This window comes from Electrona antarctica, assembly GCF_951216825.1.
Source record: "Electrona antarctica genome assembly, chromosome: 24".
NCBI classification, from domain to species: domain Eukaryota; kingdom Metazoa; phylum Chordata; class Actinopteri; order Myctophiformes; family Myctophidae; genus Electrona; species Electrona antarctica.
This window is the reverse complement of record NC_136803.1, coordinates 22718461-22735167: the sequence shown is the minus strand read 5'-3', so window position 1 is coordinate 22735167 and position 16707 is coordinate 22718461. Positions and strand designations below refer to the sequence as shown.

The 16707-nt window shown below is 42.7% G+C and overlaps 2 protein-coding genes across 2 annotated transcripts in view; both read left to right on the top strand.

Moving 5' to 3' along the window:
- LOC306917676 (peripheral plasma membrane protein CASK-like) overlaps positions 1 to 6257 on the top strand; it is a 66089-nt gene extending 59832 nt beyond the window's left edge. Inside the window, exons 26-29 of the mRNA XM_079495965.1 lie at positions 160 to 252; positions 2382 to 3701; positions 3862 to 5456; positions 5761 to 6257. Coding sequence (XP_079352091.1) covers positions 160 to 252; positions 2382 to 2558 — 270 coding nt within the window. The 3' untranslated portion in view covers positions 2559 to 3701; positions 3862 to 5456; positions 5761 to 6257. The remainder of the gene's footprint in view (positions 1 to 159; positions 253 to 2381; positions 3702 to 3861; positions 5457 to 5760) is intronic.
- A 4726-nt stretch (positions 6258 to 10983) lies between these two features.
- Positions 10984 to 16707, top strand: part of LOC306917083 (uncharacterized protein) — a 16964-nt gene continuing 11240 nt past the window's right edge. Inside the window, exon 1 of the mRNA XM_079495209.1 lies at positions 10984 to 11017. The gene's annotated coding sequence lies outside the window, so the exon portion shown is untranslated. The remainder of the gene's footprint in view (positions 11018 to 16707) is intronic.

Genomic DNA, 16707 nt, shown 5'->3' with positions numbered 1-16707 from the left:
TACGGCACCCGAACAGCGGCCAACACATCGTCCCTTTGAGTAGATCTCATGCCTGAAACGACGCTTGGGCCATGTGTCCCGTTGAAGGCCGAGGGTTGTCTTATCAAAACAGCATCTCTCTCTCTCCCTCTCCCCCTCCCTCCCCTCCCCCCACCCCAGGCATTAAAGATCCTCAGGACGGCAGAGTTCGCCCCCTACGTGGTGTTCATCGCAGCTCCCACCATCACCCCGGGGATCACCACCGAAGTGGAGGTACGTAACGTAACGTATAGCGTAACGCACGTCACGTCTTCATCCACCTAGGGCATTAAGCAACTAGTCGACTAGTTTACTAGTCGACTAGTAAATCCACTAGTCGACCTTGTTGGTACTAGTTGACTAGTTGATAAAAAAAAACATTTTTCAAATCAAATTTGATTTTGTAGGCCTCAAGATCAGGAAGATTATAGTTATAGTCACCATGTACACAGTTTTTCAATGTACAAATATTTATTTTCAAAAAAAAAAAAAGAAAAATGTTTATTTTATTTTATTTTTTTACATAATAGGTAGTTAAACAACTAGTCGACTAGTAAACTAGGCAACTAGTCAACTAGTAAAAATGACTAGAAGTGAATGCCCTACATCCACCTCTCCACGGCTGTATCCGCTGTTTGCCTGCTTCCTCGTCGTTGCTTTTCACTCTCTCTCTCTCTCTCTCTCTCGTGCTGTTGAGTTCTCTCCGGTCTCTGCCATATTGTTGCGTCCAGTCCTCTTTTGTGTTGACCAGTGGTGGAAAGTAACCGAGTACATTTTATTTAAGTACCGTACTTGAGTATCATTTTGAGGTGTCTTTGCACTTTACTTGAGTATTTTCCGATTTCCAAATACTTTTACTTCTACTGTCCACTGACTACATCTCGGATCTAAATATTGCACTTTTGCTCCACTACGTTTAATTTGAAAACCTTAGTTGCTCGTTTCTTTGTAGATTTTTATTATTATTACAAAACCTACAGTACATTAACCACTCCAGCCTTATACATTTGAAATTGAAAATAGCTGATCTACAAGCTCACAATGCGTCACAATGCGACAGATTGTGAGCTTGTTTCGGTATATATATATATATATATATATATATATATATATATATATATACACACACACACACAGTACATTTTTATGCCAATACTTTTACTCAAGTACACTTGAAGTGACAGAGCATTTCTATATTGCAGTATTGGTACTTTTACTTGAGTGCAGAAAATGTGCGTACTTTGTGTGCACGTTCTGTTTCGCTTCATGTGTGTTGTTTTGCTTCTTCTCTCTTGTTGTTTCGTTTGCCTCCATTTGCACTGGAGGTTCCAAGGTGGTTAGGGAAACTGCCTGTAAGTACAGAAGAAATGGTAGTTGTAGATCAGCTCATGCTGGCCTTCAGTAGAGTTAGATGTGCGTCCTCTGTGTTCAGTAATGTATGTGCGCCTCCAATAGCAGTCCTGTTTTCCTTGTCCCTTTTAACGTCTCAGGCCACGTTTGCATGATAGCGGTCTCCCTTGATAGCGGAACCCCTTTTGGTGTTTTAAACATTATGTTATAATTTAGCTATTGAAAAATAGCAGATCTACAAGCTCATAGCGCGCCACCGAGTGGCGCGCTATGAGCTTGTATTTTTGAAAAATCATGAAAATATTTATTTCAGAAAACTGGAGGATTTAGAAGATTTTTTTTACATTTTGAGGTCAGGCCTAAATGGGCTAGACTCTAGAGAACATGGCAAAACAAGTCCCATTGCATTCTGTGTTTCAAGGCAAGAGACATCCCCACATAGCCTACAAGTAAACTTCCGTGAACCGAATTCACTGTAGTAGCCTTTTCATGAATTAGATTTGTACTTAGGCTGTCGTGAAAGTCTAGTTGAATAGTTAGAGAAATTCAAAGTTTCATCAACCCCAAAGTAGTAGTAGTAGTAGTAGTAGTATGGGGGTTCGTGGCCAAATACAGATAATTCTGGGGGTCCTTCCTTGACATGAAAAAGGTTGAGCACCACTGATATAGATTATTCAGAAAACTGTTTTTTTCTTTTTTTGACCTCAGTCCTAAAGGGGTTTAACCCATTTTGGGCGGGAACCCCTTTTGGTGTTAGCATTATGTTATGCTTTAGCTATTGAAAAATAGCAGATCTACAAGCTCATAGCGCGCCACCGAGTGGCGCGCTACGAGCTTGTAGGTCTGCTATTTTTGAAAAATCGTGAAAATATTTATTTCAGAAAACTGGAGGAACTAGAAGATTTTTTTTAAATTTTGACCTCAGTCCTAAATGGGTTTAAACGTATATCTCTGTGTCGGTGTGTGCGGGATGCAACTAAACCTCTGTCCATGTGTTGGTGTGGTGTGTTCAGGACGACTCCCTCCAGAGGCTCCAGAAGGAGTCCGAGACCCTGCAGACGACCTACACCCACTACTTCGACCAGACGGTCATCAACAACGAGATCGACGACACCATCCGCCTGCTGGAGGAGGCGGTGGACCTGGTGTGTACGACCGCGCAGTGGGTCCCCGTGTCCTGGGTCTACTGAAATGCACGCGCACACACACACACACACACACACGCGCGGTGTGTGTGAGTGTACGACGTGTGTGTACGACGTGTGTATGTGTGAATACAATCACCTGAAACATTGGTTATTATCGGTCCAATAAGTGGATGTCAAACACCCGTTCAGAGTTCGCCCCAAACGGCTCTCCTCTGGACTGGAACAGAAACTATATCGCGGAGAAAAAAAGAAGAATTGAGACTGTGAGACGTGGAATTCACACCCGCCCTCCTCCCATCAACAGCCTCAAAAGGCACATTGTAGTGTGTGTGTGTGTGTGTGTATATATAGATATAAAGTATATATCTATATATATCTCTCTCTATATATACATGTATAAATGATAAAGAAAAACTAATAATCCATATGGCCCTGTCCTTATAGTTGCAGGGTGGGGTGTGGAGGGGCAGGACGGTAGACATTTTATACTTTTATTTTGTAATGGACAGTCGGTGCTGTGGTACTTTTAAGGGCAATAGCAAAGCATGAACCCAATGCAGTCCTGTATGTGTGTGTGTGTGTGTGTGTGTGTGCGTGTGTGTGTGTGTGCGTGTGTGTGTGTGTGCTGACCCCCGCCAATGCGGTAACCCACGTATAGCTTCGCTTATTCCGGAGAGAGCCAAACACCGCGGCCCCCGGAATGTGCGGAACTACAAGCTTGCGTCGCGCCGTGGCGCACAGTGAGCTCGTACAGTACATGGGCTGGCTATTTTTCTTGGCGAAGACATTTTGTGGACTACTCCGGTCAGTGAAGTTACAGTATGTCGGGTTGAAGTGGTTATAATAAGGCAATTTCTTGTGGTCATTTTAATGTGTCCTCCAGAAATCTCCCAAGCACACTGGATGCTATCCCCTAACTAAGAGTTGTCCCGATACCATATCTTTCAGACCGAGTACGAATACAAGTACTTCATTTTTAATACTTGCCGATACCCCGAGTACCGATACGAGTACTTTTTTATTTTTGTTGAGTAACCACTTGTTTTACCCCCTTTTTTCTCATAGATGCAGATGGACCTCCGATCTAGGTCAGTTGTCATTAATGCTTGTAGATGGGCAGTTTTTGGCGATTTTGCTGCAGTGTTGGGTCAGACTGAGTGAAACCCATTCGTTCAGCCTAGTCGTGTCAATAAGCCATCTTGTTTGCTTCATAATAATATTGGTCTGTCACATTTTTACATTAGAAAATGTACTTAGATTCTCCAGAGAAAAAAACGTGTAAATGCTCATGTTAAAGACACCACTATTTACCGGAAGTGGGCGTGGAAAGCGGGCTGTGAGATAGGCCTATTGGATGTTTTGGCACTCGGGTCAAAGTATCGGGGGCCGAGTACGAGTACTTGAGGGCGGTATCGGCCCGAGTACCCGATACCAGAATCAGTATCGGAGCAACTCTTCCCCTAACCCTCCCCTCCCCCACTCTGCCTTCCTCAACCCCATATCGAACTTTGAGTCAAGGTAAAAAGCACAGGAGACACGGCAGAGTTGTTATTATTATTTTTTTACTTTACATTTTTATTTTGTGACTCCCTCCTTTATTTATTCCATAGGTCCCCCGTACTTGTCAATCAAATCGTTGAAGGAGCACAATATATGACCCCCCCCCCCCCCCCCAAAAAATGGCCACCGTTTCCTTGTGTTGCTGTACGTCTCTTCCTATGCCCCTCCCCCCCAAAACGATCTTTGTTTACATTCAGTTTGCACAAAATGAACATTTTTAAAGAAGAGGGTTAGCCCACTGTTCAGCCATCTCTCTCTCTCTCTCTACCCTATACATCCTGCCTGTATATGAGATGTGTTTGCTATTCAGAGACCAATGGACCTGGAGTCACAAAATGTTTGGTGCACGATGACACCACTAAGCATCTTCAACTGGGAGTATATATATATATCAAAGTCAAACCCATTCCAACCCCTTGATGCCCAATGCCTCCCAAGGCAAGTCTTTGGTATGACCCGGCTGGGGATCGAACCCCGACCTCCCAGTTTCAGGGCGGACACTCTAACCACAAGGCCATTGACTGATATATATATATGAAAAATAGTGTGTGTGACTAAAATAGAGACTGCCTTATCTGAGGCTTTTGGGAGGAAGTCGATAACATCTATGCATACCTCCAGTGACTCCCAGGCAAATCTCTGTACTGGACATTTTATTCTGAAAGGTCCTCTCCCACTTCTCCCAGGCAGATCTCTGTACTGGTCTGGACATTTTATTCTGAAAAGTCCTCTTCCCCTTCCCAACGTAAATTCTGAGCTGTGCTTTTACAAAAAATAATAATAATAATAATAAAAAATAAAAAAATAAAATCCCTGACAATAATATAAAAAAAAAGAAAAGAAAATATAATAAAAAAAGAATAACTTTGGTTGGTGGGATCTTGAAGGGGAGGGGCGTATGGAGTATAAACATCCAATCCTAGAACCACTCGTTTCCGAATTGTTAACTGTCGTCTTAAAGAAGAAGAAAAAAAAAAAAAGCAAAGGAACAAAAAAAAAGTATTATTGTTTTGAGTTGTAAAAACCAAGGGAGAGTTTTGTGTGTAAATGTTCCAATGGTGCATACATCTGATCATAAGAGTGATACGAAGAGCCTAGTGTACAGTAATCCTTAAAAGAAGCTCCGTATGTGACATCAATTCCTTACCGTACTTTAGCGGAAGTGGCAGAATGCTGCTCCACGTTCACTCCTATATACGTCGTCGATACGGTGTACCTGTTTTTAAAACTTTTTACCATAAAGTGACAGAATGCTGCCTCACATAAGTCTTAACCACTTGAACCTTAGCATCCCTATCCTGGGGGGAATTTAATACAAGCTTACAATGTGTTGTGTTTGGCGAAGAGATTCGGCGCAGAGGGACAATAGAGCGGACCAAGGCCTCACTCACACGGTCGCAACACTGCATTGCTGTTGTGAGTGTCATGGCCGCCCCAATGCATTTCCAATGGAGGTCACATGGTCTGTTGTATGGCTTTCAGCTGTGTTTCGACTGCCCCCCTCCCCCTCACACAACACAATGTTGTGTCAAACCATGTGACCTCCATTGGAAATGCATTGGGGCGGCCATGACACAACATTCATCCAACAAGCATAGAGCACTGCATTAAAGGTGTGAGCTCAGCCCAAGTCAGAGGGACAATAGAGCGGACCAAGTACAGAGGGACAATAGAGTGGACCAAGTACAGAGGCGACTCATGTCCTGTTTACTATAATAGAGGGCGTAGTAGAGCATAATTCATCAATCGGGTATAAGTGTTTTTACCAGTTTCAGAATGCTGTCCAACATACAACACTCATAAGCACGTGTACGTTGTGTCCGTGGCCAATTCCGTTTTACACTCCCCGTTATAATGTTCTTATTTTGAACGCAGTGCAGTCCCACAGAACTCATGAGTCATGATCGATAGGACAACACAGTAGGTGTTCTCCCGTTCCTCACGGCATCGGTAGGCCTACCAAGTCTTTTCTTTACCTCAGCATCGTGCGATGAGGGCGCAGCGCGCCGCCACTTCCACTGAAGTCTTTTTCATTTCAAGTCCTATGTGTAGATTCTCTACTGCGAATGACAAAAGCAGCTCTTCTTTGGGATGAAATGTTCTTTATTTTTTATTTTTGTTTTGTTTTGTTTTTCATTAAAAAAAAAGAAATATTTCCTTTTTAAGTGTTGACAACGTAAACTGCCTTCTGATTCTGTATTCCCCTCGGTGTGTGTGTGTGTGTGTGTGTGTGTGTGTGTGTGTGTGTGTGTGTGTGTGTGTGTGTGTGTGTGTGTGTGTGTGTGTGTGTGTGTGTGTGTGTGTGTGTGTGTGTGTGTGTGTGTGTGTGTGTGTGTGTGTGAGAATGTGAATATAGGCTATCAAAAGTCTTAACTGCATCTGAAAAATCCAAACAACTGCACTATAGACCAGGCATTCTCAAACTGTTTTGGTCCAGGTATACCCCTTGGAGGAGAGATTTAATTACCAAGTACGCCCTCATCCTCGCAACACCGATAAGTACTTACAACCATTTAGATACCATTGGAACTATCTGTATTAAAAACCTTTCAACCAGTCCCGGGCCGGCCTAGCGGTCTGGGCACCTATAGGCTGGTGATCGCAGGTTCGAGTCCGGATCCTGACGACCTTTGCTGCGAGACTGATGCAAGTCTAACTTCTATCCAAAAGCCTTTGAATATGATGGAATATGATTAAGCAATACTGTGATTATGGTAAGCTCACATTTCATATCATACACACCAAGAAAAAAGTACTGTCGTAGCAGACTCCAGATTAGAACAGAATCCTTCTAGGTGCAAGGCTCGAAGATATAAGTTGAGGTGAAGAAAATGACAGCACTCATTGTACATGTACATGTCCTTTTGCATGATTTTTATTTACCTCTGACGAGATAGTGAACAAACTTACGCGTGTCGGTGTGCCAGCGTTATATAATATATATATATATACAGTATATAAATCATGCAAAAGGACATACAATGAGTGCTGGCATTTTCTCCACCTCAACATATATCATACACGCCATAATTCACTAGAAAGACAAATAAACTTTTGGGGGGGGGGAAAAATAATTATTTCACAAACCCCTGCAATTAGGGACAAATGAAGTTGAATGTTGAACCTTGAGGTATTGAAGTCACCATCAGCATAAATCTCACACAATCATGTGAAATTATCACAATTCTTTGTTATATATTGAAACAATATAAATAATGGACAGATGTGCTTTTCAAAGAGAATGAAACAAGTTTATTGTCATAACAATGTACAGCATTACAACTTGACAAAGTGATACAAATGTGAGCATAGTGAATATTTAATCAATCAATCATGACATTTTCTACTGTCCTCAACTCTGCAAGAAAGATGTCCAAAACCAAGACTCGCACATGAATGAAGAGAATCATATCAAATATCATGGAGTTTAAAAAGCAACCACCATAACGCCATAATAAATGTCTTATTGCATTACGTGAACATATTTTTGAGTGGTGCAACCACTCCCTTACGGAGCTATGTGTGTGGCTGGGTGGCTAGCTGGCTGGCTGGGTCGTATATGAGCACGAAAATAGCATGGTTGTTTTTCACCACCTGTGCGCAACCTAACACACAAACACACACCCTTTTTTTTTATCTGAGAGGGTGCAAATGGAACCACATGGATCCTAACCTATTTGTCACCTATTTGTCAGATGTTAAAAATTAAACCAAATGGACCCTAACCCATTTATATACCAGAGTATATACAAATAACACCAAATGGATCATAACTCTTTTTTTTTTTTTTGCAGAGTGTACAAATGGAACGAAATGAATTCCCATTTCAACTGTCAGAGCGTACAGTTTTGGAACCAAATTGACCCTTTACTGTGACCTCACTTTGAGTGCGTGTATGCGTGCGTGTGGTTACGGCCCGTGAATGTTCATTGTGTATCATTTCAGTGTGTGTGTGTGTGTGTGTGTGTGTGTGTGTGTGTGTGTGTGCGTGTGCGTGTGCGCGCGCGATATGCTACTGTACCGACTCTCTCTGACACAAACGCACCAAGGACTCGTCCCAAATCACCCAGAACCCAGCATAGAGCGGTTCAGTGAACGTGGACCCGGACTGGAAGGTGTGCAGGTGTGTCGCTGTGTCAGCGGACACTGTGAAGGACACGGTGCCAGCAGCACAGTCCACAGACACCGCCACTCTGCCGGAGCTGGAGGGTGGAGGGACAGGGAGGGCAGTGTCCTCATTGTTGTGACATGCAGTGTAACCGATATCCCCGTAACATTTCAGACACCAGGACTTGTCGTTGCGTCCAAACAAACTGTCGATACGCTGTCTGTCGATTCCTCTGCGTGTCACCGCTATCGCAACCCATCCACTCCACTCTACCTCCCAGTAACAGAGTCCAGTCAGACTCTCTCGACACATCACCTGCCTGTAGTCTTTAAATCTGTCTTGGTGATCGGGATACTCGTGATGATTTAACATACACGCCACCATCCTGTTTTTCTCAAACAGGGAGAGCTCTCTGTGTGCTGTGTTTGGATCCAGTGTGAGTTCGCACACATCTGATGAGAGAACAGGACAGTAAACGTTAAAAACAACATATTTCACTAAATATCCACTGAGTGACACACACACACACGCCGCAGTGTGAATATGGCCTATTCCAGTGACCGGACTGACAGAAATGCTTTATGACTATTACTGTTATTTGGAAGTTGGATTAGGTCTCACACATAATTGGTATGAAAATATTCATTTTACATGTAACCAAGTATAGGCCTATAGGCTACAGGATCCATAAATCCATGTTGGCATTTGTTACAAACGTAACCGCTTGGAAATCAGACTTTTGATTATTTTTTATAGTGGAGAGACCATCTGCTTCAATGGACTACTCTGCTTTGTTGCCTTCCCAAAAATGGCGGCTGCGAATACAGGTCGCTCCAATGAATCTGCAGCGGCCAATTAGGTATCTAGGTTTCTATATCTATGCTTGGCCCCTTAATAACAACAATAGAGGGTATGCGCGTGACATCATCATCAAACCCGGAAGTTATGCAGGAATGCCTACCGAGTGGCAAAAACTACTTTCTGGCCTTGACAACCCATACATCCACACAGGAAAGTCCTATCTGATTGCATTAAACAACATTAAACGATGTTAAACTCACTTTGCCTGTTGCTTTGCCACTCGATTTGCCACTCGATGTGCCATTCACTTTAAGCATGCGCATACCCTCTATAATAATACCGCCTCAAGTATTGAGGACAATAAAAACTCACCTTTTTTGGGTTTGTAAACAAAACCGGGCCGATTGGCGTAAATCTCCTGGCGCTGGACCTCCAGGTGTTGCATGGTGGGCGTGCGCGCCAGGCCCTCGGCCGTGCGCCACTGGAGGGTTACACCACACAGGTCGATCAGCGAGCCGTCCACCAGCTCATGAGACTCGCTGTCCACCTGGACGGAATACATGAGAACATAAGATTTGGTTGATATTTTTGTACAAGAATGCATAGAGGCCCTGGGCCGTGGCTCAGCGGTCCAGGCACCCTGGCTGGTAATCCAGCCTTGGCAATGTGCTGCGGGTTCGACTCAGCATCCCGACGGCCTTTACCGCATGCCACCCCCCCATCCCCCTCCCCATTTCCTGTCAGGCTATACTGTCTATCCCTCTATAATAAATATATAAAATAAATGGGGATTGCAGCTGATATTAACCCCATAAACCCGAGCATTCCTATTCTGGGAATGTCATAATACCGGTAGGTAAACATTTGATGAAAATAGTCAAAATGATTTGGCGATTTAGCAGGGGAAAAGGGAGAGGACAAAGAATAGACCCCTGGAGGTCATTGAAGAATAGGGTTTAAATTAACAGATAAGGGTACTGTACCCCCTGACCTGACCCCGACACAAACCGTCTAAAAAAAGAATGCAAAAATGTTTACACTACTCTACACGGAAAAGCTTATATTTCCTCAATATATCTGTTGAGAAATGATGAAGAGGATGAAGATTATTATTATTATTCAATGGAACAGTGATTAAGGCACACGGCACCCACCAATCAAAAAAATATATCCATGTTACGCAAATCAGCAAGCAGTGCAACACTTATTATTATTATTATGTGATCTTCTACCAGGATCATGTATGTGTGTATTTATGTATGAGAATAATCTGCACACTGAGTCATGCTCCGAAGCAGACTTTATTGCAAACTTCATTCTCTTTGGATTCTGGATGCGTGTCCTTTATTTTTGTTTTGATCATGTCTGTACACGTGTTCTGTTTGTCAACATGTATACTATATTTAGAGCTCACGCTGTCCCCCTGTTGCTGAGCCGGGCAGTTCTTCCGGAGGGTGTGGACGTTGCCGCACACCGAGATCTCCCTCCACAGGCTGGGCTGCGCTGGGAAGCCATGGGGCGGGTGCAGCACCAGCACACCGTTGGTGGTCAGTCCGTCCCTCTGTCCATCACCCGTCTCCCACTTAACTGCCTTCTCCTGCGGGGGGGGGGGGGGGGGGGGGGACGAAGGAGTGATTAAGAATCCTCACAAAATACTAAATGTTACAAATAATAAGTAGTACAATAAGTAGCTGTATTCAAAATTTTACTTGAGTAAAAGTACAAAAGTATACTGTAGGCATCAATATGCGTACTTAGTAGTAAGTAAAACCTTTTCAAAAGTAACTCTTCTAAAATCTCACAAAACGTGCTGTGTGTCATGGCAGCTTGTCTGTTCTGACTCTTCTATTTCTTTGTCTATTAGGATGGAGCTGCTTTCCACATTCGAAGAGGTGTGTCCTGGCAAATGACCTGGCTGGTCTCCATTTGGCAATCACCTGAGTGACTGGCTACAAATAGCTGGCTGTAACTAACTGCACTCAGTGCTAAAACCTCCTTCAGCCAGTGCACACCTCTGGGCTTTACATACTAGGTCAGTTATGTTTTGAGAAGACTTGTGAAACTGTTCTGTTCCTTTTCTGGCCTCATGCTTCTAATTCTTGGTCTCCTCTCTCAGTGCCTGACAACCTCTCCTCGCAGCTCCAACCGTGAAGACCCAAGTATTATTCAGCTTTTGGAAGCCTGGTCTTTAGTTACTTTTAGGACTTTGGTTTTAAGTTATGCCTTAGTTTGAATCCTGCGGCATGTGTTTTGATGCCTGCATCTACGCTCCCTTGGTCTTTGTCTGCATCTGGGTTCCCTGTCTGCCCCATGACACTGTGATTGCCTATATTTGAGGTAGGCTATAATACATTTTGAATACATTTGTTCATAATGGATTCATCAAATTCACTTAGACACAATTGTGTTTGTGTATATGAGACATTTCATGACCTACACCCAGGAAGATGTTCTTGGAGCAGTCGAAGCCGGCGGCGTAGATGCGCGCGGCGTAGGGCGGGCTCCTCTGGCAGATGATGCGGCAGGCGAAGCGCGAGATGGGTGACTGGCTGCCGGGCGCTGGGTCCGACACCACAAAGTCGATGGGACTCTCTGTGAACCGCCCGATCTGTTATAGACAAACACACAGCTTGTTTACATACACTGTATTAACCACTTTCACAATAGTGTCCTCATTATACAGTTACTCATTATAGGAGGTTGGCGATAGCGGAAACGGTAGAGAGGCTGTCTGGGAAACAGAATGTCTCCCAGGTTGGATTCCTTATCCTAGCAAGACAATGAACCCGCCTTATCCTCCAATCAGGAGCGAGAACGCCACAAAGACCATTCATCACCTTCAAGTGTTCTAGTTCCAATGTTTCTGCTCATTGTTTGGTGAAAATATATGTTGAGCTGGAGAGAGGTTCTTACTGAACCAACACCAACACTCTATAACTATCAGAATATAGCATGAGCATGATTATTTAATGATCAATCAATGGATTGTGTTCCGCCTTAGGATCAGTGGTAACTAACGTAGTATACATGTTTTTGAGTAGAGTGGTGCAACTGAAACCACTCCAAGGAACAGCAATGTCCGTGTTAACCTATGTTTGTGTGTGACTCATGTGTGACTATGAGTACCAGTAGGGGCGCTGTTGTGCCAGAAACAGAGAGAGAGAGATAGTGCTGCACTGTTGCCTGCTAATGAGAGCGAGAGAGAGGGGTGGGGGGAGTTGCACCACTCAGTTCACACGGGTGTGATTTTTTTTAACATTAGTTTTTTGGCTTTTCTGCCTTTATTGATAGTATCAAGTGAAGATAGACAGGAAAGAGGGAGGGAGAGACATGCAGCAAAGGTTGTGAGTCTATATAGTGCAAAACATGGGCAGTATTATGCGTGTCTTAAGTACCAGGTCTTATGACTTAACTTAAGACCTGGAGGCATGGTCAATGCCATTTGGCTATTCTGAGTGGCCAAATGGCATTGATCACGCCTCTTAAGTCTTAAGTTAAGTAATAAGACCTGGTACTTAAGACACGCATAATACTTCCCAATGTGTGCATAACGGATCCTACTGACCTGAAACATGTCTGTATCGCTGTCAGAAGCGTATTCCACCACGACCGTGGATACTGGGGACTCTTCGAAGGATATAGTGTGCTGGTTCCTGACGCATATTGTCTATGGAACACAGACAAGTTCACTGTTAGAAATCACCAGTGATGGACAAAGTACTCGGTACTTTGTCAAAGCATAGTACGTTGTTCTGTCAAATTTGTACTTGAGTTAAAGTAATGGAGCACTTGCTTAAAAGAAAATGGGGGGGAAAAGTATAAGAAAAGGTGTAAGAAAAAGAAAAAAAACATTTTATTTTTATTATCAAGGCACATCGTACCACCTTGTGAGCTTGTAGATCGGCTATTTTCAATACATTTGAAATAGGGATATGGTTCATTTATAGTAGTAGTGGAGCGGAGTATACACAAATTTAAAATACAAATACTTGAGTAAAGTACAGATGCACAAAATATTTACTTAAGTACAGTTATCTTGTCAATGTACTTCGGTACTGCTTGGAAACCAACGTATTTTCAGGGCCCATCATGTGATGCTATAATAATAATTTTGAACTTTGACTCAAGTAAGTCCCAAAGTCCCAAATCGGAGTACTTCTTCCTACCTTAGCTTGCATTAGATTGCAGTGCTTGTGTACAGTGCTTGGTTTCACACCGTTGGCCGTGGCTCTCTGGCACAACGTGAAGTGGCTTTTCGTCCTGGCCTCGTCGTCTCCGTCGGGAAGGAAGCCATACCTGTGAAGAGAAGATGAAACGGTGGTGGGAGCGCTGTGGTTAATAAAGCAAGCTTGTGACAAGTTCAGTTTTGGTTCCTGGTCTTTGGAACAGCAATGGAGCTTCATGATGAAGACACTTTTTTACCATCCAAACACTTTGTTTGGCCTGCAAGGCTGCGTCGTCTGCCACCATTTCTACAAGTTCCCATTTTTGACCGTTTCTGACCAAGGATAATGGATTCATGTGAAAGCAGGGAATCGTAGCTTCAAATTGACATTGGTTGTTCAGTTTGACCCACCAGTTTTGGAGATATGACTTCTAGAGTAATGTCTTGCAGAAAACAGCAAGTTGAGAAAACTGTGTGGACTCTAATATTTTCTCTGACAACGCTTCTTTGACATGTTTTACCACTTAAACCCTAGTTAACTGGGATCCCCCAGGGCTCTATATGAGGACCAGTAGTATTTCTCTCTACAACAAATATCTTCACCAAACTTGATCTACAAGTTTTAAGCAGAGACAGCAGAAGCTATTTCTTGTATGAGCATCTTTGCACAACCAGAGCTGGCAGTAAAGGACTGAGTTGGCTGTTGGGTGGAAAGTCACTTTCACTTAGATCTGCTATTTTTCAATAGCTAAAGCATAACATAATGCTAACACCAAAAGGGGTTCCCGCCCCAAAATGGATGAATTAGTACTGTGTAATTTGTATGACCTGTCATTGAATGAAGTAATGAAGAGGCCCTATTTCTTTCCAACATGGCTGCTGTCCAGCCTGTCCATAGAGCCTATTCAATGAACATTAATAGTTGAATGTTTCATACCCCAGGACAAAGAGCTCCCCATATTTGATGGAGGCCGGCGAGGAGGAGTTATTTTCTTGGTACTGTGCCATTGGTGCTTCCTTCAGAGGGAGGGCGGTGCAGGGCTCTCTGGTAGCGAAACACTCCTCTGTCGCCTGCTTCAAAGTTTAGTGACTAGTCGTTGTTGCTGTCCTTTATGCCCCAACCTGCACACATCACAAGAACAACACTCAACACATGTCCTTTATGCCCCAACCTGCACACATCACAAGAACAACACTCAACACATGTCCTTTATGCCCCAACCTGCACACATCACAAGAACAACACTCAACACATGTCCTTTATGCCCCAACCTGCACACATCACAAGAACAACACTCAACACGTGAGGTTTCATTCCAAAATGAAATTCTCCCTTTAACCACTTAAGCCCTGTAGACTATATAATAATAATAATAATAATAATAATAATAATATATGTAGCCTATATACTTCAGTGTATCACAAAAAAGGCAATCTTCACGCCCACAACGTTTCAAATCCGAAGCTTGTGAGCTTGTTACATTTTGGAATTTTTTGAATATTATGAAAATGTTTGAAAATGTACCTCTACAAATAGACGCCACGTTTACAGCGGTCAATACAATAATAATAATAATAAAGCTTTATTTCTATAGCACCTTTCAAAACAACGTTACAAAGTGCTTTACAAAAGGAAACAGCAAAAGTAAACATCACACAGCAGGAAAAACACAGAAACAAAGCAAATAATAATACAAGGCAGAGTAAACAATCAATAGAACACGATCAGGAGAAATCAGAATTAAAAGCTAGTCTATAAAAATGAGTTTTAAGTAGAGATTTAAAATGTGGAACTGACTCAGCGAGCCTGATTTCCAGGGGCAGAGCGTTCCATAGGGTGGGGGCCCTAAAGGAAAAGGCCATGCGACCGGTCGAGTTCAGGGGCCCCTTTGGTAGGGCTAGGAGTACTTTATTAGAGGATCTCAGACTGCGGGCTGGTATGTATGGGGGCAGTAGGTCTGAGATATAAGGTGGCGCAAGACCACAAGTGTCACTTTAATACAATTCTGATGTAGGTCGAGGTAAAACCCATGTGTCGATAATATTGTTATTAAGGTTAATAACAGTTTAAATATCACAATTATTCATCAATAAGCATTCTGTAGGGCAAGCTAATCTAGCTGTAATTCATCTCCAGAAACAGAATGATTGGAATGAAGTATATAAATCGAAAATTGGAGTTATGCAGACTAAACAAGCTAAGCAATGTTGAAAACTTAAGTAAAAGTAGCAGCACTACAATTAATGTAGAAGTACTACAAGTATAAATCCTGTAGTCAAAATGTTACTTAATAACAAAAGTATTGACATCTAAATGTACTTTTCTCTGAGGTTTTAACAATTATCGGTCAAAATCTTTCAAAAGTAGCAGATCTACAAGCTCACAATGTGTCACATCGCGAGGTGTTGTGAGCTTGAATATCTAATAATACATCTTATTCTACAAAGTAACTTTTGAGGGGGGGCTATATAGTCACAATTTTCTGGAACATTCACTGTATATTTCAGACAACAAATCTGAAACAAAGCCTGCAGTGAAGCTCTGCATTTACTAAATAAATACTCAGCAGTCTTAACGAGTTAAGGAAAAGTTAAAGAGTGGTTTAGCTACCATACAATGTTGTCACTCATTGTGTGTATACTGTAGGCTACTGTACACACAATCACTAATGCCAATAATCAAAAACTCTTACTTACTTGACATCTTATAGGATATCCAACAATGGCTGAATGAAACTAACAGCTTCTCAAAATAAAAAAAATGTAGTAATTATAACAGCTCATCCGTTCGGTCAAGTCCTCAAGCCTCAATGTGTGAACTGGCTGAGTTTCATAATACACTATTATATGTCTATCTTTATCTCTGATTCAATCATTTACAGTTCTTTGATATCAAAAACCCTTTCAGCTGTTTCAGTCATTCACAGTTCTCTGACAATCAGCTTGATCAAGGAGTTCTCTCTCTCTCTCTCTCTCTCTCTCTCTCTCTCTCTCTCTCTCTCTCTCTCTCTCTCTCTCTCTCTCTCTCTCTCTCTCTCTCTCTCTCTCTCTCTCTCTCAATTCAAGCCAATTTCATTCAAAGGGGCTTTAAATTGTCAAAGCAAAAGTGGAACAGAACATTAAAAAGGTACAATAACAACGAATAAACACATTTGTAAACATGCAGAGCTGTGTTGCAACCATACAAATTGTGCTGTCAGGAAAAAAGAATTACATTTGTGTCATCAATACAATAGTTTAATCTTCAATCCTGTCACAGCAGCTTACACATCCTGCTGCTGTGTTTGCACATTCACCGTCTCCACACGTTAGCGCAAAACGGTCTTAAGCTGCGCACTTCTTAAGCTGCGCGCAGCTTAAATTCTGAGTTTTTAGACAGCTGGTGGATGGAAAAGAAGCTCCACCTCCGCGGACTTTTTGGGCGGAGGAGAGCGTTTCCGGGAATCTGGCCGTCGCGCAAAAAGTCCGCGGAGGTGGAGCTTCTTTTCCATCCACCAGCTGTCTAAAAACTCGGAATTTAAGCTGCGCGCAGCCGAGAACGTGCACGCTCTTTCGAT